Genomic DNA, 20,360 nt, shown 5'->3' with positions numbered 1-20,360 from the left:
ACCTGTGCCCCAGGGCTGGCGAGCTCTGTGGCGAGCTCTGTGGCGCACACCCCACCCTGGGGGTCGGGCAGAGCCCACCGAGCGCAGGCGCGTCTTACCGGAGGCCTGCACCTCGTTGACATATTGCAGCAGGTCTTGCCCTTGGTGGATGACGTCGAAGGTCAGGTTGTTCATGGTCAGGGCCTTGTCCGCGTGGTGCTGTAGGCGCTGCTCAGCGATGGTGAGATCCTCCGTGTCAAAGTCGTTCATCTGCTGAGAGAGCTCGTCGTTCCAGGACTCCAGGTCCGAGATGATCTGGCGGGAGAGCGTCTGCTTGGGACCAGGCTCGCTGCCTCAGTGTCCTCCAGACGTGTCACCGAGCCCGGTAAAGAAGAGGCGAGCAGGACGCTGCCCCCAGAGGGGCTTCTGCTGGCCCAAGTCGGGACCCCCAAACATTAAAAAGCTGAAGTGGCCACAGCTGAGTAAGATATATTGAAAATATAAACATCCGCTAATCCAGAAATGAAGTGAAAAACTCTGGTTCCTATTCAAAATTAACAAGGAGCTAATCTTTATTCTAAACATTGTCAAATAAAGGAGAAAATTATCTAAGTGTACAATGAGGGTGGAAAGTTCTTCCTTGTAGATAAATCTAACAATGTTTAAACAATAGGAAAATTAGAAATTATTTCTGATGCTCCATGAAACTGCAGGCCACAGCCACCCGTGCCTGATCTGTCGTCCTGAGAATGTTCTGGACACTCACTGTGGGGAGGACCAGGCTCTACCACCGGACACAGACCAACTTGCGCCCCTGAAACCGCGGGCGGCCAAAATGTGCCTGCACAAAAATGGGACCTGAGCCTGGCCAGGTCCTCACTGCCCGCTTCTAAGGTTATAGGAAGCTCCAGGGGAAGGAAAAGAGCAAGGCAGCCAGAGGGAGTCAGTGAGCAGAGCAGACGGGGGCCTGGCTTCTTTGGCGATGGACACGGTCATCTCAACAAATCATGGCCGGAAGGAGAAGGGCGGACGAGAGAGTTCTAGGTTAAAGACTGGGACTGGCTGTCCTGCGAGTGTAGACCCCAAGTGCGTCTGGACGGGGCTGGACAGAACTGGGTGGGAAGAGGGAGTCAGGAATGGCTGTTGAGCTAGGAGGTGCTGAACATTCTCATATTTTAAAGAGTCTCTAAGGGCCTCCCTGGTGGCACAAGGGGTTAAGCTCTGCACTATGAAGCAATCTGCGGCCTCTGCAGCACGAGTTTGATCCCCAGCCAGGGAGCAACGCACATGGCACAGCAGACCTCTCCTGTCTCCCAGCTGCTCCCCTCAGCAGTGGATTTCAGTAGATCCGCCTCTTCTGTTTCCCGCTCTGTCTCTGGTGAATCCTCTCACCCTCTGCATCTCTGGCCTGTACCCCAGCTCTTGTGTGCATAAATAAATCTTTTCTTAAAAAAAAAGTCTCAGGAGCATCTTTAGGGGTGAAGGACAGGCTGACAAGGATGTTCTCTAAAATACTAGAACAGAACAATCACCCAAGAAGGGGCGGCTGGAGCAAAGGGAAACAAACCCTTGCTGAATGTGGGGTCAGGAGTGTGAGCGTTCATTAGGCAGCTGGTGCCATTGCCACACAGGCTTGAAAACCTGTATAATAAATGTCTTAAAAATGAAGACTAAAAATTATAAAACCTAGGAAGGAGGGAAGACCACCTTGTGAAAGGGTCTGACAGCAAACCCTCAGTGGAGCGACATTTCCTCTGGCTCCTGATGGGCCCTGACCGTGTCCCCGGGAGCAATGACCAAATCCGTAGGAAAACTTGAGAAAGTGACTGTTCACAGAACCCAGCGAGGGGGTGGGAGTTAGCACAAAACGGAGGTCCCCCAAATGCCAGCTGGACAAGCCTTCCCGGCTGCTTCTAATACTGTGCTCTGCGCGCAACGTGTTGTATCATTTATTAAATGATGCTCGTTTAGAAGTAATAGATTTGGTAAGTGCCAAGTCAGACCTAAACCAAAAGTTACTGGGAAGAAACATTTTCAAAAAGGAACAAAAATTTACCAGAACTTTAATTTTTAATTTTAACTTTAAACTTTAATTTTCTATGGGGAAGTTTCCTCCCCAATCTTTGGTCTGTTCGTTCTCTGACACTGAGGGAGAAAAGATTTTATTTAGGTGTGGGTGAGAAGGAGACTGGGTCCATCAGGCTCCCAACCCCAAAGGGACGGATAACAGGGCGCTGAGCCCACACGCAGCATCTGAGCCGCTCGCTGCGCAGAAGGGAGCCTGGCCCTGGCCGCGACCCAGGAGCAGCAGGAAAGGTCCTGCCCAGGCTGGCATGCCAGCCTGGTAACCACACAAGCGAAAACAAGAAATCTGGGGCAGAAACAAAGCTCAAGAAGTGGAAGTCACTTGTGAATATTGACTCTGGAAAGATCACTTTGAAACCATTTCTTTTTCAAATGTGCTCAGGACTTTTTAAAGTCCAGTGTTCCCTCCCTAATGTCCGTATTATTGAGACTGTTCTGCACAAGGGAACGGGCACAGGACATGGACCCATGATGCTGCTGTTCTTTTTAGACTAACAGAGCAGGTTCCAGTTGGACTATCTGGAGGCGGGAATGGTGAGATGCCACCTCACGAGGGACCCCAGCCAAGCCACAAACGGGGGGCACAGCAGCTGGCGGGGCCTGCACCCCTGGCCCGGGGCACCAGTCCGTGCCTCCTGGTGGGCCCATCCGCTGAGGCCGGCTGTCCTGAGTCGGGGCCACAGGCAGGCTTGGCTCAGAGCACCTGAGCACGCTTCACCAGGCAGCGGGTACAGACCTGACTCCTTACTTGTTACTAACCAGCAAGGAGGAGGAGAATAGCCACGAAGGTCTTTTCTGAAGCACTGATGGAGGTTCAGGCAAGTGGTCAAAGGCCCTGAGAGGCCCCTACCCCCACAGCCCATGGCCACAGGGCTTCAGCCTGCGCACCAGCCCTCAGGAGAGGCGCCCGACCCTGGCCTGTCCCACCCACAGAGCCAGGCTAGGGCCCTGCATCCATGTGGGAGGCCTGCGGGCCCCAGGAGGCCGAGCTCCCGGCTGAGGGGTGCTGGCTCCCGAGTCACGTTTCACAGACGCAGTCGGCTCCGCCCATTACCCTGGCTTCTGCCTGCACTTCATCAGGCTCAAAAAAGGAAAACTTTCCTGGCACAAAATTAGGAACCAACCCTTTTTGTTGAAGGAAAATAAAAAGAAATCTTTGTCCTATTCACATATGCACTTGTACAAAAGTCAATTTCTAGGTAAGAATTACAGCTCATCTGAGAACATTTCTGTGGGGGAAATGAAACTGGGTTTTCTAGCACCTAAAATGGTATAACCACGGCGCGAGCTTATTCTCATTGTTGGAGGGAGAACAGGGGACAGGGGTGAGGGAGAGACAGAGAGGAGAGGGGCGGAGGAGCGGGCTTGGGGAGGGGTCAGGGAGAGGGAGGAGGGAGCACCAATGCCTTGAGCCTGGGCTTCAAGATGGGGAACCTGCACGGAGGGTCTGGGCCTCAGCGGCTCGGCCTGGCCCCACTCTCCTGCCAGTGCCTTATCACCTCCGCCTCCGAGGAGAGCCAGACCCAGGGACGAGCTGGGGAGACCCCGGGCGCCGGGTGGGCGGGGGGAGGACGCAGGCAGCGCTCGGGCGGCACTCACATCGATGGCATCCCTCTCGAAGATGCGCAGCTGCAGGAAGAGATCCAGCTTGATCTTGCGCTCCTGGAAGAGCTCCTCCATCTGCGCCTGCGCCTCGTCCAGCTGCTGCAGCACCGTCTCGATGTGGCTGATGGAACTGTTGTGTGGGGTCTTGTTGCTGGAGATGGCCGAGTCCCTGCAGACGCAGCCGGGGGTCAGCACACCCGCCCCACCCGACACCCGCTTCCTCCGGGTCAGCTCCCGAGCCGAGGCCGGGCAGGAGGTCAGGTCACGTCCCTGCCTGTGACGAGGAGTCTGGTCACTACAGAAACCACCTCACTGGCATCGATTTTGGCCACTTTTCTGCTCACACGGAACAGTTACGCCCATTTAGCAACAACAGCAGTCACAGTGGAACCGCGATCAGCCAGATTTTAATTAAGCCATTTCTGGGGAACCTCCGCTTGCAGCAGCAACCTCCAAGGGGGTCCTCAGGACCAAGGGGATGCGCTGTCTGGAGTGGCACCTCGGGGGGATCCTACATACAGAAACGTCCTGGTGCCCCAAAGAAAGAAACTGCCCCCAGCACCCTGGCCCTGGTGGCCTCCAGCCTCCCCAACATGGAGGCAGAACCCCCAGGCCTAGCCTGACCCGGCCTGGACTCTGATGAGGGGAAGGATGTCCCCCACGCGGGCCAGAGACCCCATCTGGGGAGGCCTCACTGAACCTGGCTCATGATGTGTCGGGGCTACGAAGAGGGCACAGGGTGGAAGCCGAACCCCGGGAGGACTGACGAGGCAAAGCTGGAATGGGGGCTCCGAGAGCCTACAGGAAAGTGCGAGGAAGGAAAAAGGAGCGCGGGAAGCAGTCACCGTCCTCGGCGTGGAGGTGTCATCTGTGCTCACCCACGGGTGGGGAAGGTGGCTGATGTTCAAGAACGAAGCAGGGTGGGAGACAGGGGGGTGCTGGGGGACCCACCTCAGCTGCTGGATGAGGTCCTCGCCCTCCTTGATCACGTTCACGGTCACCTGCAGGGTGGTCTGCTGCTGCTGGCCGAAGCGCTTGATGAGGTCCTGCACGGCCTCCACCGACTCGGCGTACACGTCGTCCAGCAGCTCCTTCTGCAGCTCCTCCAGCCATGTCCAGAGCTGGGGGGAGAGCACAGTGAGTGCCCCGCCAGGCCTGGCACGCCCTGAAAGGGAAGGGGCCGGCGCCGCGGAGCACACAGGCAGGCAGGGCGGCAGGGGACCGTCACAGGACAAAGGAGGGAAGGGGAGCCGCCCCCCCACCCCCAGTCTTCCCGGCTCAGTCCAAGTGCAGCAGAACCAAGAAAAGGCCAAGTGGACTGCCGGACACCTGCCAAGGGTTGCTGGCCACGGTCACGAGCTCCGCTGCTGCTCAGCCAGTGGGAGCTGTGCTTTATTTTTTGCAAGGGTGTCACAACTATCGGGCCACTGCTCAGATGTGGGGGCTCCACACCCCTCAGGACAGAAGGAAGCATGTCAATTCACCAGCATGCCCAGAAGATAACTGACCCCGGGCCCAGATCCCTGACACCCAGGGTGTGTACCCCAAAAATACGTCCACAACTTGAGAAACGTCACCTCAGGCTGGGGCAGTACAGACAAGATAGAACAGGAGCAATGGAGCTGCTTCAGGTCTGGGGGGCAGGGGGATGAGGCTGGCGCTGCAGAGCTCTCTCTGCCCCGTGCCCGAAGCCCACCCGCTCCACAGCTGACAAGACAGCTCTCGATGCGGAGCAGGTCCTGGCCTGGAAGCGGTGGGGGTGTGCTGGGGAGGGAAACCGCCCCCCTGCCCCTGACCACGTCCACAGCAGCGGGGAGGAGGGGAGCCCAGGGTGGGGCCCAGCAGGGCCCGGCACTGCCCGGCCAGCAGGCCTTCACAGCCAACTCGGCAGCGCCACCTTCACAATAAACCGTGTTTGTAGGGGCTCTTCCCTCGCAGCCAAGCTCTTGCGAGATGCACTGACATGGTCCCCATGTGCAGATTTCAAGTGTACAACCGGCTACACTGTGACATGTTTCCACCCATGAAAAGATCCTGCTATCAAAACAGCAGAAGGCTCTACCGCCCCGACATCCAAGGCCGTCCCCCTCTGTCCCTCCCCACACAGCAAAGCGCACTTTCAGCCACCAGAGACACCTGCACATTGTCTAAAAACTGGGGGTAGGGCCTCCCTGGTGGCGCAAGAGGTTAAGCACAGCACAGTGAAGCTATCTGCAGCCTCTGCAGCACGAGTTCAATCCCCAGCGGGCCACGGAGATACCCACATGGCGCAGCAGACCTCGCCTGCTGCTCCCCTCAGCAGTGTGTTTCAGTTAATCTGCCTGTTCTGTTCCCCACTCTGTTTCTGGTGAATCCTCTCACCCCCACACCTCTGACCTGTACCCCAGCTCTGGTATGCATAAGTCAATTAATCTTTAAAAAAAACTGGGGGGGGGGGGAAATTACATAGATTTATATATGATTTTATATAAAAATCTTCATTTTGGGGATCTGGCTTCTTCAGCAGTTATTTGGGGTCTCGCACACTGTCCGGTTTTTATCACGTGCATCAGAGTGTGTATAAGAGTTTTTAGCGAGTGTCACCCCTTCACTGGATGCTGGGACTCCTGGGCGCTGGCACACTGCACCATTAGACACAGCTACGGGCTGGTCTGTGCTGCGGAGCTGGACGGGGCACGGCTGGGCAGGCAGAGCCGCCGGCACCGCTTCCCTGTCCCTGCGGTGGGGAGGTGGGCCTGCCTGTCCGCCATGTCCTGCCTCTCTGGATGTAGCCGGGCTCTCCATTTCAGGCCCTGGGAGTGAGAGCATCTTGCTGTGGCTGTAATTAGAGACCCCTGTGACCAACGTCTGCACAATCCAAGCTCACCTGCCAAGACTTCTTTAGTTGTTCTTGTCAGAACAAGTATTTTGAATGAACAGGCCAATTTAAAAATTAGGGAGGGTGGGCAAAGGAGGTATTTTTCAGTCAGGGTGTGTGGGATCCTGGGGGTTCATTCAGTTGAACAGGTTACAGGAGAGGTTGCTTGTCTCAGCTCACTCAGCCACACCTATGTCAGAAGGGGCTGTAGGGGCTGGCTCACCTCTCTGATGCTGCTGACCAGGTCCCAGGGCCCCGAGATGAAGCATCCTGCACCCACAGGCCAGCCCACGGGCGGGCAGCCCCCCGGCACCTAGCTCGGGACGCAGCCCACCGTGTCCTCTGTGGATGTCCCTGCGGGCAAGGCCCATTATCAATGTGCCGAATATGGCCCCGGGCCTGCCCATCCAGGAGGGTCCATCATGGATAAGATGCTCTTGGGCTTTGGTTTGGTTTTTCTTTCTCTAACTTTCATGAACGAGGGGGCTGCTTCTGCAGACAATGGAAGGATGAGAGCTCCCAGGAAACGCTGCGCCTGGGTGGCTGCGTCATGGGGGGGCGTGCACAGGCCGAGGCCACCTCAGCTCCAAGCAGCCTTCCTGCCCGCGGCCTCTGGGGCTGCAGGAGTGCGGCAGCAGCACTCCTCAGGTGTTCCACACCCCTCGTGGCCCCTTCTGTGGCGTGACGCCGAGGCAGCGCAGGGCAAAGCGCCCGGGGCCCTCAGCAGAGTAAAGGAGGGGTGTGTTACACTCTTGCTTTGTTTCAATACAGATGATATTTTTACGGAAAGAAAACAAAAGCCTAGGGCTATATTTTTGGATCTTCCCACCTCTGGGGATAAAACACTTTTTTTTTCTTTTTTTTTTTTTAAACACCAGGTGCCGGGCCTCCCCAGGTGGCACAGGTAGCTGAGCAACACGCTGTGAAGCTGTCCGCAGCCTCTGCAGCGCCAGCTCGATCCTGGCTGGTGGGCGAGGGTCCCACATGGCAAGGCAGACCTCGCCTGTGTCCCCCGCTGCTCCCCTCAGCAGTGAATTTCGTCAGTCTGCCTGTTCTGTTCCCCGCTCTGTCTCTGGTGAATCCTCTCACCCTCCCGTGCATCTGGCCTACACCCTGGTTCTTGTATGGATAAATAAATAAATCTTTAAAAAAAAAAAAAACTCAGGTCTTACGCATCTTTGTATTAAAACATTTAAAAAAATTAAAAAATAATAAAAATAAAATAAACACCAGGTGCCAATGGCTGGTGGCCATGCAGTGGCTCATGTGTTCTGCTATCAGCTAAGTCCAGTGACGAGTGCACAGAGTTCAGCTAAGGAACTAGCGCTAAAATATTGTAGAAATCAGCTCGCAAACAGTGACCCTCACCTCCTCAAATATTACGCCCTGGATCTCAAGTTCTCCGCTGTCAAGCTGAATCAAAGCGATCCTGGACCTCCATGACGCTGGAAGTGAGAGACCCCTCACCGTGTTAGCATGCAAGTGTGAAGTGGCAGGGAAACAGGAAGGTTTCCTTCAGCACATGCGTCACCAAGCCGTGACAGGCATTCGTGCCAGGGAAACGGAAATGTGACTTCACGCCCACACCTGTGCATAAACGTCCACAGCTCTCCCGGGTGCGACAGCCCCAAACAGAACAGAGCGCCAAGGTCCGGGCACAGGTGAGTGGTCAGACGCGATGTTTCACACCACGAGATACGAGTCAGCAATAAAGAAGAAAAAGCCCCTCCCCCCCCACCCCATCACCACCCCCCCCACACACACACACAACCACACACCCAGGTCTCAAGGGAATTAGTTAAAAGGAAAAAAAAAAAAAAAAAAGGCCAGTCTCAGAAAGTTACCTGTTACATGGTTCTATGCCAGTAACATTTCTTGAATAACAGTATTAGTATTTGCCAGGCGTGAGAGAGGGTGTAGGGCTGGGGGCGGGTATAGGGAGGCAGCAGCCCTCCAAGATGGGCTGTGATGGGCGATTCTGTATGCTCAAAGTGGTTATATAAGTGTGCACAGAAAAAAACCACACAGAACACCCCCCCACACACACTCTCTTGTTCATGGAGACCTGGGGCAACTGGAGTAAGCAACGGGGAGTTACACAAGTTGCCACATCTAGGGGAGGCTGGGTGAAGCATCACAACCTTGTCTGTTTTTGTTCAACTTCCTGGGAATTTATAATCATCTCAAAATAATAAATTAAAAACACAAAGCTGGGGGCTATGTTCACAGGTGTGTATGTGGGTGGAGAAAGGAAACAAGCAAATTATCTTAGAGACCTTAGTAGACGCGTCATCAGCAAAAACACTGCTAAGGGGGCCTCCCTGGTGGCCTAAGGGTTGAGTCTCAGCGCTACCACCACTGTGGCCTGAGTTCAATCCCCGGCCAGGGAGCTGACCTCTCCTGTCTCGTCCCACTGCTGCCCTCAGCAGTGTATCTCAGTAGATCCACCTGTTGTGCTCCCCACTCTGTCTCTGGTGAATCCTCTCCCACACTTCTGGCCTGTACCCCAGTTCTTCTACAAAATAAATATTAAAACAACAACACTGCTCAGGAGGCCAAAATAAAAGGCTTGAAAGTTGGGAAGCAAACTGTAGAGAGCTCTGCCGAGAAGATGCAGGGTCCGGAGGAGTCGGATGTTCAGGTGGGGCTCATGGAGAAGTGCCGTGCACTGTCCCCTGCACAGCCACGTCCTCTCTGGGCAGCTGGGCATCTGGACAGGTTCTGCCTATAAGGCTCCATCAGGGCAGCCACTCTGCTCAGAGGCCAAGACCCCTCAGTCCAGAATCAGCTCATCCAGATGCCTCAAAGGTTCCCCAGCTCCCGGAGAGAGATGGGAGGCCTGGCTCTGCCGGCAGAGGCTGCTGCAGAGAGCAGTGAGCGCAACCATCCTGCTGGAGAGACTCAGGAGCCCTGGACAGGCAGCTGGCCCGGCGCTCCTGCTGCCTAGTAACTGACCCTCCTCTGGCCACAGCCCAGCCCACCAGGATCCCCCTCCATCCCGGCGGGGTGGGCGCTGGCCCTAGCATAAAGCAGAAAGGCTGCTGCTTAGTGGTTAGGCATGACAATGAGGCCAGAATGGGATGTAGTGACCAAAAAACCTCCAGGTGGGTGGGAGGTCTTTATTTCTGACTTCTGAATAAGATGAAAGGTTCCTCTTTTACCAGGCAGCACCCCAAACAAAAACCTGCCCCAGTTCAATGCCTAGAGGCCTCTTCACCAGCCCAGCAGGTGGACGGACGGATTCCAAGCCAGTGGCCTTGCCTGGGAAACGGCAGCTCCAGGGATCCAGCGGGAGAAGCAACATGAGGCCACCGAGTCAATTCCAGACAAATCTGGCCAAGGTCACCACCTGGTCTCCTCAAGTAACCCGCCCATTTCAAAGGTAATTATCCATTAACTCGGGACCTAATTTTGAGCATGAACTTGAATGAGTACAAATGGGTGAAAATAATTATGTTCTCGCTCCCACTGAAACTGGAAATAGGTCCATCTAGTGTTAAAACGCAGAGTGATGACTAGAAACTGTTTATTCCACAAACTGACTCAGCATCTGCTCAGTCTGGGAGGCAGGACACCTCGTGGGACACGGAGATAAGGAGACGGAGTCCGGCGCCTTCAGGGACTTCAGGGAACTCGGCATCTATCCAGAGGAAAAAAGGTCTAAATAGGCAAACTACACAAAAGTGGTTCTGTGTGGTTCTCCACTGGCATTCCCTTTTGCGTCGCCACCGCCCTGCACACTGTAACTGGCTTGGAAGACACCCTGGAATGAATGAGCGAAGGAGTGAATGAATGAATGGATGGATGGACAGGGGGAAATGCCTGAAAAAGGAGAGGACAGGGAAGAAGAACTGTTAGAGGAGAACTAATCAGAACTGATGAGAGGAAAATGCTATTCCAATGACAGTGAAAGGCACAGAGGGTGAGAGGTGGAAGATAAAACGCACAAGGAAACAAATTCTCCCAAAATAAACCCCAACTTTTGTTAGACAATCAACATTCCTTCTCAATAATTTAAATATCTGGGAGCCCCTTTTTACTTGCCAGATGGGATGCTGCTTGATTCATGTATCCCTGACTAATGTCAATTAGACGCTCAAAAATTAAACAGCAAATAAATACATTAAAAAATAACAGTGTCAAATTTTCAAGTCTTCTGAGAAGAGGTTAAGCATCTTATGAATTCTTTTGAGAAAAAAAAAAAAAAAAACGAACAGATGGCTCCAAATCTGGGCTCCAGGGTGACATGGAGGCCAACGCCTCTATCACTAGCTTCTGCAACCGAGTGCAAGGTGCACAGGGTATGCCGCAGGAGACTGCGCGACCGCTTTTCTCTCTTGCCAGGAATGGGTGCCGCACATCTCCACCCCCGAGGTGAGGGTAAGAGCCGAGAGCTCTTGTTTCCTGAGTCTAAGCGGGCTTCCCACCGGCCCTTCCTGCAGAAGTGCCCTGGGCTAACACCAAGCAGACGTCACCTCGACCTGGCACCTTTCTGAACTTCGTTGTGAATGAGATCACCTTTGCTTTACTTGCTCAGCAGAGACAGAAATTTACCGCACACACAAGAGAGGGCAAGAGCTCTGCTCCAGATGAAAGTGAGGAATTAAACCACTGCCGAACACCTGGGAGCGAGGAGGGTTAACTTCCCGGGGGCAAGAGGCTCTAATGGTTCACTTCTAAAAAGCTGCATGGAGTTGCCCCAGCAAAAGACACAGTGCTTTTGCTGTCTTCCCCTACGCAGCTTTCAACTGGGTGATCTGCTTGAAAAAAGGAATTAATTCAGATAACATAAATCTTGGAGCAATTTTTTACTCATCTGCTATATTAAAATATTTAGTGACTTTATGCAAACACATTTAATTAGCATGATTTCCTCCTCTTGGCCTTTCTTTCACTTTTAATTTGGCTTTAAACTAATTAAATTTGTTCTAAATGAATCTGAGTTTTCAAGCAATAACCAGTTTCAAAACAAGTGGCCGCAGAGCCCACTCCTTCCTGCATGGAACCTAACGAGCATCCCTGTGGGCCTTAGGGTGTTAGTGTAGCTCCGAGCACGACGATGGGAAAATTCTGGGACCAGTCAGGAAAAATAAACCTGCTGAGAGTAGGCGGGGACTGAAAAAGAAGCCTGGGAGTGGGGGCCAGTTTCCAGACCCTTCCACACTGGACGTCCAGGTCTCCCCAATGGTCACCAAAGTCTTCCCTGGACCCTGCGTCACTTTATTTTTTTTTTAAGATTTGTTTATTTATGCATACAAGAACTGGGGTACAGGCTGGAGGTACGGGCGAGAGGATTCACCAGAGACAGAGTGGGGAGCAGAACAGGCAGACTGACTGAAATACACTGCTGAGGGGAGCAGCGGGCGAGTCAGGAGAGGTCTGCACGCCATGTGGGTAGCTCCCTGGCTGGGGATCAAACTTGTGCTGCAATGGCTCTGGATAGCTTCATAGTGCTGAGACTGAATTAACACCTTGCACCACCAGGGAGGCTCCCCTATGTCAATTTAGGGAGACACACGGAGGAAAAAGCAAATCAGGGTGAAGAAGCCATGGCGGTGTCTTGCACATGAAGGCAAGAACAAATGCCTAAAAATGCTGCAGCTGTCAGGGCGAATCTCCTGACCTCGGTAGTAGACTGAAGGTCCCCCAGTCCACAGGCGCACATGCGGCCCCCGCCCCACACACACCCGAGCCCTACGGTGCAAGTCAATGAGAACAAACGCATCACCCCTTCCAAATCATCCCTGAGCCTCACGACAAGGCAGACTCTACTCACTTTCATGGCAAGATTTTTCCTTTAAAATGCTGCCACTGAGTCTCTGGAGAGGCGCTTTTGCAAAAGGCTGGTCTTCCCGCTTCCCTTTGGTGTCGCTTTACCAAATCAAAGCTGAAATGGTGACCTTAACCATAAATTCAGCTGCATGGCAAGTCTTTTCTGTCCCCAAAGCAATCTTAAATCTTCGCAAATACTGCTGAAGATGATCACCAGGCCTGCGCCCAAATGCCCCCCCCTGCAGTCCTGTCTGGACCCCTGCCAGCTCCCGTCCCTCCCGTGGTCCAGCGTCCTGTCCAGCAGCATCTGGCCGGCCAGGGACGCAGCGCCCCCTGGGGCCCAGAGCAGGAACTGCGGCCTCCACCCGTCTTGGCTCCCTGGAAGGCTGGGCTGCGCCAGCCCAAGGTCACGTCACTGAAGGAAGCACAATCTGCCTTTGCACACAAGGCCTCTTCTCCCTCCTGCTAAGGTGTACAAATGCATGCAGTAAAGAGAAGCTACCGTACGAGTACGGATGGAAAAGAGAGAGAAGCACATTTCCAAACAAGGACAGCGCTACAACAGGTGTGTGTGAACAAAATTCTAGAAAGGAAACGAGCAGGAAACAGCCAAGGCTGCCCAGGGAACACCCAAGTCCCGGGCGTCACTGTGCTGGGCGTGAGGACAAGGTGGACCAGATCACAAGGATGCCGAGGGGTGTCAGGCTGGACCCGCAGGCCCAGGGTTCAAAGAATCTACTTTGAACCCTGGGCAGATTATGCAGATTATGACAGAATTATGCAGATTATGGGCAGATTATGCAGATTATGACAGAATCTACTTTATATTTCAGAAAAATAATCCTGGATGCGGGACTTTGTGAGGCAGGGGCAGAGCTGGCGGAGGCAGGGAGATACTTGGTGGTTGCGGCTCGACTCGAGCTGAGTGAGGACTTAGGGACACACGCGACCGCCAGAAGCTGCCGTGGAGAGGTGCCGCTGAGCAGCCTCCTTCCTCTGTAACTCTGGTGCAGTCCTCTTTAGTCGGCGGAAAAGCAGTCGGTCCTGCTGGTTTCTGAAGACGCCCCGGGCCTCGGAGCACCAGCCTTTGTGCAGGGGCCGCCCCACGGAGGGCAGCCGGGTGGGCGCAGCCGTGGCAGGAGGGGCTGGAGCACAAGCTCTGGGGTCCCAGCACATCTGCTCACACACTCCTCATGGGGTCTCAGTTTTGGGGTGCTGGGGGGCATAAATGTGGTTTTCCTGCAGCCAAACTTTCAAGTTCCAAGTGGCAGGATGGCCGCACCGGCAGATAAACGCCTCCCCTCACCCGGGCTCCCAGCCCGTCTCTGGACCCTCTCCTGGCTGGATTCTGTAGCGTCCGGTACTTACTCCCAACGACTCAGAGGCTCCCCATTTTCAACTCCCTAGTTGTGAGGAAGTTTTCCCTTAGACCTAAGGCAGTTACTGACATCCTTACCTCAGCGGTGGTCCTACTGTGAACTAGCTTTCATGAAAAATGTTTTCTTTTTCTCAAGAGTTACAAAAAAGCCTCTTGAATGTGATTTATTTCTATTTTTTTATTTATATATGTATTTTTTTACATCGTTGCTCCCCTCATGTATAATCCCCATAGAATTCCCGCCACCAAGTCACCTGTGAACCATCACCAGAGTCTCTTGTGCCCTTCCCACCCCTGTTCTGATCCCTCCCCTGCTGAGTATTCTTAAATGTAATTTTATATGATTTCTACTAAGAATAAGATACATGCAACTGGCCACCAATCTACCTTCTGCAGATCTGAAAACACATCAGCTCCTATCACCAGACAAGGTCCCAGCCAGAGCACGCCCATGACACCAGCAGCATATTATGACGGTCACATCGGCTTTGGAGCCTCCAAATTCAGTTACCTACAATTCACTTTTGCTCGCACCTGGGAGTGCTCACACGGTCGGGTAAAATCAGCAGGCATGTGACGGGCTAACGCACAGCAAGGAAACCCACAACCCGCCCTCACCGTGCAGGCCAGCAGCCCGCGAAACGGGGCGGCGCTGTCTGTCTCCAACCAAAGGGCTCTCCTTCCGCTCTTGTTTTCACTGTTCCCCTCCCAACCACTCTCCTGGCCACCCCCACCCTCGCTGTCCGCCCCGGACAGACACAGGCTGCGGGGACCCCAGCAGAGGCACCCCTGAGCTGGTGTGGCAGGGAGAGCCAGCAGCGGGTCCGGCGCGGCCTGTCCACACGGCCCTGGCAGCTCCCCAGCTGCCGTCAGCTCTGCCCTCCTCCGGTCCGGCTGCGCCCGTCACCCCCACACCCACGACCCTCCCAGGACCTAGAGGGCCCGTGGGTCGGGTGCACTCGGTCTTACCTCCTTCACGTGGGTGTGAAAGGACACCGACATGTCCAGCAGGATCTTCCGTTGCTCGACGCGCCGAACGAAGTCTTGGATCCGGTCTTCGAGCTGATGGGCGGCCTGATAAATCTCTTCGGGGTCACATTCCCCGGTCTGAGCCAGCTGCTCCGCTGCTTCTAGCAGTTTATCCGCGTTGGTGTACGTGTTCTGCGCGAGAGACACCAGAGAGATGGGAGGTGAATAAGAGGCGGCGGGTCGCGCCGGCAACACGGACACGGCAGCCCGGCTCGGGCCGCGGGAACCCTGAGCGCTTCTGCAAGTCACACGGGGGGAAACCGGGCGGCGGGAAAGGGCACCAGGAGGCCCACACATCTCCCCGGCAGCTCTTCCGGCCCTGCCTGGCTCCTTGGACTCGAATGCCCCCTGCCAAGGCCGTGCATCCCCCGGGGGAAGCTGGACATGCTGGAGCAGCTGCAGGCGTGTCCTGACTCAAAAGGGGCTTTGCTCTTCCTCCTGCTTCTGCGCGGGTGGAGAGTTCTAGCCTGGGCCTCTCGGGGGCCTGCCCCTTGGCCGTAGCTCCCCAAGAGAGTGGGGAAAGGCTCCTGGTGGCAAATCTATGCCGCAGCCTGGGTCACATCTCTGTGCACCGGCGATTCTGGGCCTGTGTTTTTGCAACTTGAGAGTTCCCAAGTCTGGAGTCAAACATAACTGAAACGCTCAGAAAACCATTTTAAAGAGGTGCAGGTTTACACAGGTGTCTAGGAGCCTCCAAATATTGCTGATTCTCGAGAAACTGGAGGCTGCCACTGGGTTCCTCAAATAACAGGTAGGCCTGACCCTGATACTGTGAAAGGGAAGTGCCGCGAGGGCGGGTGGGGGCCGAGGGCCGGAGGCTCGGCTGCAGAGCGTGAGCCGGAAAGTCAGCCTGGGGTTCCCCTGGCAAAGGTCCGTCATCCTGCCCTCTTCAACAGCTCAGTCCTAGAGCAGCAGGGACTGTAAGGGGGTGCTGTCCGCATGTGGGGAGGGCATCCCCCGGGAGTCTGGGCCTGATGGGGGACGAGGCTCCCTGCAGAGGGCAGCTTCCCTCTGGAGACCAGGAACACCCGCGATTAATCATCTAAGCGAAGCGCTGGCATGGCGACAAGGAAGGAGGGAGTCGCCACAGGGGAGAGGCAGAAGCCCAAGCTGCCCACGGCGGTGGACTGGCTGGAGATGTCAGGGTGGACGTGGCTTACGTGGAACACCCACAGGCTCACTCGCATCCTTTGTCCCCCGGCAGGCCTGGGCCAGCAGCGGCCCAAAGCTGAGCTCCAGGCGCCCACAGCAACGCCTCTCCTCCAGAGGGAAGTAGGGCGCGAGGAGTGGCCGCCCCACATAGAGCAGCGGATCCATCTCGCTGTGCCCGCGTGAGGACGTGCCCGCACTCCAGGGTGTCAGTGGGGAACCAAGCTATGATGACTCCCGTGCAGGACAGACAGGAAGCCATACACCTCCCCAGTTCCAAAGGGCTTTGTGACAACAAAACCTTGTTTGTACGATGTGCTCGCTCCATCCGTGCACTCTGACCCCTCCAGGCCCTAGGGGGCGGGCAGACAACCTGCCAAGGAGACGGAGGCCCTGACAACAGCCCCAGGGAGGCCCTGACCGCAGCTTATCACCCCAACGAACAACGGGCCAGAACATCCTCCCACTGGAGGTCTGAGTTCCAACCCCAGTGTGACCTGTTGACCCTGAGCTAGAGGGGATGGTCACCCACCTACACCTAGAGAGGGAGGACGCAACCTTGAGTTCAGAACCAAGGAGTGATGAGGATGCCACTGAGAACACAGGAAGTGACCGGAGCAGGCGCAACTAGGGACGGGAGCAAAGCGTGCACTTCAGCAGCGGGACTCAGCTGCCCAGTGTCAACATGGGTCCCCAACATGGAATGAAGATGTCAGGACGCTCCCCACAGGGGAACCAGCCGTGCAGTATGGAAGTCTGGACCATCTTTTCCATAAATGCAAAACTGCTCTGAAAAATAACGTAAGTTTTGGGCCTCCCCGGTGGCACAGCGGTTGAGCGCTGGGTTGCGAAGCTGCCCGCGGCCTCTGCGGCGCCGGTTCGTTCCCCGGCTGCTCCCCGGCCACCGGAGGAGGGTCCCGCATGGCGCGCAGACCTCTCCTGCCGCCCACTGCTCCCCTCAGCAGTGTCCTTCGGTCCTTCTGCCTGCTCTGCTCCCCGCTCTGGCTCTGGTGAATTCTCTCACCCTCCCGCGCTTCTGACTGTACCCAGTGCTTGTATAAATAAATAAATAAAAATAAATATATAAATCTTAAAAAAAAATAACGTAAGTTTTAAGTGTGTGTGCAGGCACGTGTGTGGTCTCACAGCACTGGAGTCCGCTCTCATGCAGGTGAGCAGTGAGAACCAGGGCGCCACGGGCAGGGCAGTGGCTGCTACAGAGGTTCCCCGCTCCCTGGGCTGCACTGGGAGAGTCCCTTTCCGGGACGATGCCTGTGCTGAGACCCGCGGAGCCTTGCCCCCAGGGTCTCTGAACCCCGGGAGGGGCTCCTGGGTCTTGCTCGGAGTCACCCAGGGCTGGCCCAGCCAGGTGCACCGGGCCTCAGGCTGCAGGTGCGCATTCTGTTAGAGCTAAATCCTGTTTTTCACAGACTGTGACTGCAGCTGGGAGCCACCTGCCTCTTCACCGCTGCAGTGTCTGCGAAGTGCATCTGCAGGGGACACCCTCCTGCCAGCACCACGAAGTGCATCTGCAGGGTACACCCTCCTGACAGCGCCGCGCTGCGCTCAGTCGGCAGGTAAAGGCCTTCACAGCCTCAGCATCCCCGAGGAGCAAGTGTGCTCCTGGACAGTCTGGGGTGCGGGTACTCATGCCTTCCATTCAGCGTCCAGTGGAGAGGTGCTGCGGCAGGGGCTTGGCCAGGGCCCGTCTGAAGCCAAGGCCAGGCCTTCCCAGGAACAGAACCCACCCGGGTCCCCTGCTGAGGAACGCTGAGTGTGTGTGTGAACAAACACACTGAGGAAGCGCACGCTGTGCCCGCCACAGGGCTGAGATGTGGGAAAACCGAGGCAGGAGAGGTATTGTGGCCAGTCAGCGGGGCTCAGACTGTCCAAGCAACACATACTGAGGCCAAGGTTCCTCTCCTGGGAGGGAAGGGCTGGACCTGAAGTGTGTGGGTCATCAGGGAGGGCCCTGTGAGGCCTCTCGGCTCCAGCACCCAGTCCTGGCCACCGTCCCTCATGCATGGGGTGGGGTGATTGGCCCAGCCAGGGGGATTTGGAGACAACACACAGGCCAGGCCGGGATGAGGAAGGCCGACCATTTCCTCTTTTTCTGGGGAAGTAAATTAAACCTACACAGTTGCAGGTCTCCCTAGTGGCACAAGGGGTTAAGACTCAGCACTATGAAGCCAGCCGCAGCCTCTGCAGCACAAGTTCCCCAGCCAGGGAGCTACCCACATGGCGCAGCAGACCTCTCCTGCCTCGCCTGCTGCTCCCCTCAGCAGTGGATTTCAGTAGATCTGCCCGTTCTGCTCCCCACTCTATCTCTGGTGGATCCTCTCAACTCCCGCATCTCTGGTCTGTACCCCAGTTATTGCATGTACAAATAAATACATTTAAAAAAAAAAAAACTACACAATTTCTGGGACTCAGGGGCCCCCAGAACCTCCGTGGACAAGGCAGACCAGACCAGTCTCCTGCCCACAGGCCTCAGCTGCTGCAGCCCGGGGCTACCTGGCCAGCCCCGGGCTCCCAGTGGAAAAGACAGGAAAGAGGAAAATACAAGCATTTCAAGACCCGAAGGATTGAGAGAAGCTGCCCGGCGGCTCTGGAGACTAATGGGTGCCCTGGTCGTAGGGGTGGCGGCCTGACACGCCCTGAAGAGTGTCACCCCACACCTCTGACTCACACTCGGTGTTGTAAACCACTAACCTCAATTGAAAAATAAAAATAAAGTCCAAATATACTAATAGAAAACTCTCAAAGCATTTTATTCCTATGGAACTGTAACCAAAAGGAATATTCACTGACCAAAGTAAAGTCCACGGGGTCCTGATTATATTAAAAGGCACATCCATTCCCAGGGGCCACCCTTTCACGCAGGAAGGGAAACACCACAGGCCCTGGCCCGCCAACACGAGCAGGAGCGAGAGGCTGGGACCTGAGCTGCCACTTACACGACAGGCTGGGTGTTGGGAGGTAATCTGGGCGGCAGAAGCAGGAAGGCGGCACCAGCACCCACACGATCAGCCCTCGGGGCGGACGTGCTGCTGAGACAGGGCTCCCAGCAGGGAAGCTTAGGGTCCGCACCCCAGCACCCACCCTGGGCCGGTTCTCTGGGCTTCCCCAGCTGTGGTAGTCACAGCTTTTGAAATTTAAAAAGGAACCAGTACTTGGTGGACCACTTGGACGGTGAGGGAGAAGCCAGCTGCCGAGAGCCGCCTCCTTTCCAGCCGCCTTTGCGAAACGCCTCACCTGGAAAGCATCGTCCATTTCTTTTTTAAAGCTCCTGCTCGAAAATGGCCACGCCTGCCGGGCCCCAAGGCCTCGAGCAGGTTTCAGTCGAGGACACGGCTACTCACGACGGCTGCGCGGGGCAGAGACGGCGGCAGAGACGGCGCGAGTCCTAAAACACTTCCTCCAGACCTGATGCCAGGGCTTCCGGCCACGGCTGCCGCTCCCCCGGGCTCCCGCTGCCCGGCCCGCGCGGCGTCCACCACACGCGCCAACGCGGGGCAGCTTTCAGGTTCCTCCTTCCTAGAACCCTGGCGTCGGTCTACAGGGCAAATCTGTTTAACCCGACTAAGCTGAACCTGACCAGAAGCCTCCCCACTTCCTTCTAAAATGGGTTGTTACTTCATCGTGCCACGTCTACTTTGAAGAAGCCGTGAGAAGTGGATCTTATGGCTAATTCCAGATCCCTAAAAAACAAATCCATTCAGGCTCACTTCACAGAGTGAAGCGAGAAGCACACGAATCAACCTCACATTTAACTGTGGAGAGGAAAGGTCTTCTCCCGAAGCCCCCAGATTTGTTCCATCTTTGTGACTACGTTCCGGTACGAGAGCTAAGGCTCCTTCTTCAGCACATTTCTCTGCTCCCGCTTTGAAGGTGCCACCGAGACTGGCTGGCCCGAAGAACGGAGTCCACGCCAGGGGCCGTCTGCCACGGCCCTTCTCCGGTAACTGCTCTACAGAAAGCAGCACACACAGGAGGCACGTCCATAAAAGGGGGGGGGACTTGTTCCTGCCCCACTTACATGCAGCCACTCAGACCAGGGGCTGGGAACTAGGGGTGGAGCTGAGGGCCCAGATGAAACACCTGACAAGGAGGCAGGTTTGGGGGGGACCCCTGGAGAAGAGGGTTGCTTGCCTCTCGGCTTGGGACTTGCTCGGGGACTTGGAGTTGGTACGTGGAGAGCCGTGCAGGGGCCCTGAAAGAGAAACCCTCGGGGAGTTGACAATGGCAGCTGTTAAACTTGATTTGTACTTGGATTTTGCTCCTTTTGTCCCAGCTGGGACCCACTTCAGAACCCCCTTTCTATGGTTCCCTGGCAGAAGTGCCCTAGACCTGTGGCAGGATTTCAGGCCTCAAAGGCCCTGCCTGAGGCCAACCCTGTCTGGCTGGGCATCTGCCCACAGCGGGATGCATCACTGGGTGTTTTATTGATAAACTATTATCCTCCCTTCTCGTCCGTCTCTATGCACCTGATTCTATTCAAGATCT

General features: G+C 55.6%; 1 protein-coding gene across 1 annotated transcript in view; it reads right to left on the bottom strand.

Annotated features, from left to right (window-relative positions):
- The window catches only part of TRIO (trio Rho guanine nucleotide exchange factor), a gene marked incomplete at its 5' end in the record, with an annotated part of 242,520 nt that overhangs the window by 102,509 nt on the left and 119,651 nt on the right, over positions 1–20,360 (bottom strand). Inside the window, 4 exons of the mRNA XM_084233661.1 lie at positions 99–294; positions 3,664–3,838; positions 4,621–4,790; positions 14,646–14,837. Coding sequence (XP_084089787.1) covers positions 99–294; positions 3,664–3,838; positions 4,621–4,790; positions 14,646–14,837 — 733 coding nt within the window. The remainder of the gene's footprint in view (positions 1–98; positions 295–3,663; positions 3,839–4,620; positions 4,791–14,645; positions 14,838–20,360) is intronic.

The sequence above is a fragment of the Talpa europaea genome (genome assembly GCF_964194135.1).
Source record: "Talpa europaea genome assembly, chromosome: 5".
NCBI lineage: Eukaryota > Metazoa > Chordata > Mammalia > Eulipotyphla > Talpidae > Talpa > Talpa europaea.
Note: the sequence above shows the minus strand (reverse complement) of the source record. Positions and strands in the feature narration are given on the sequence as shown.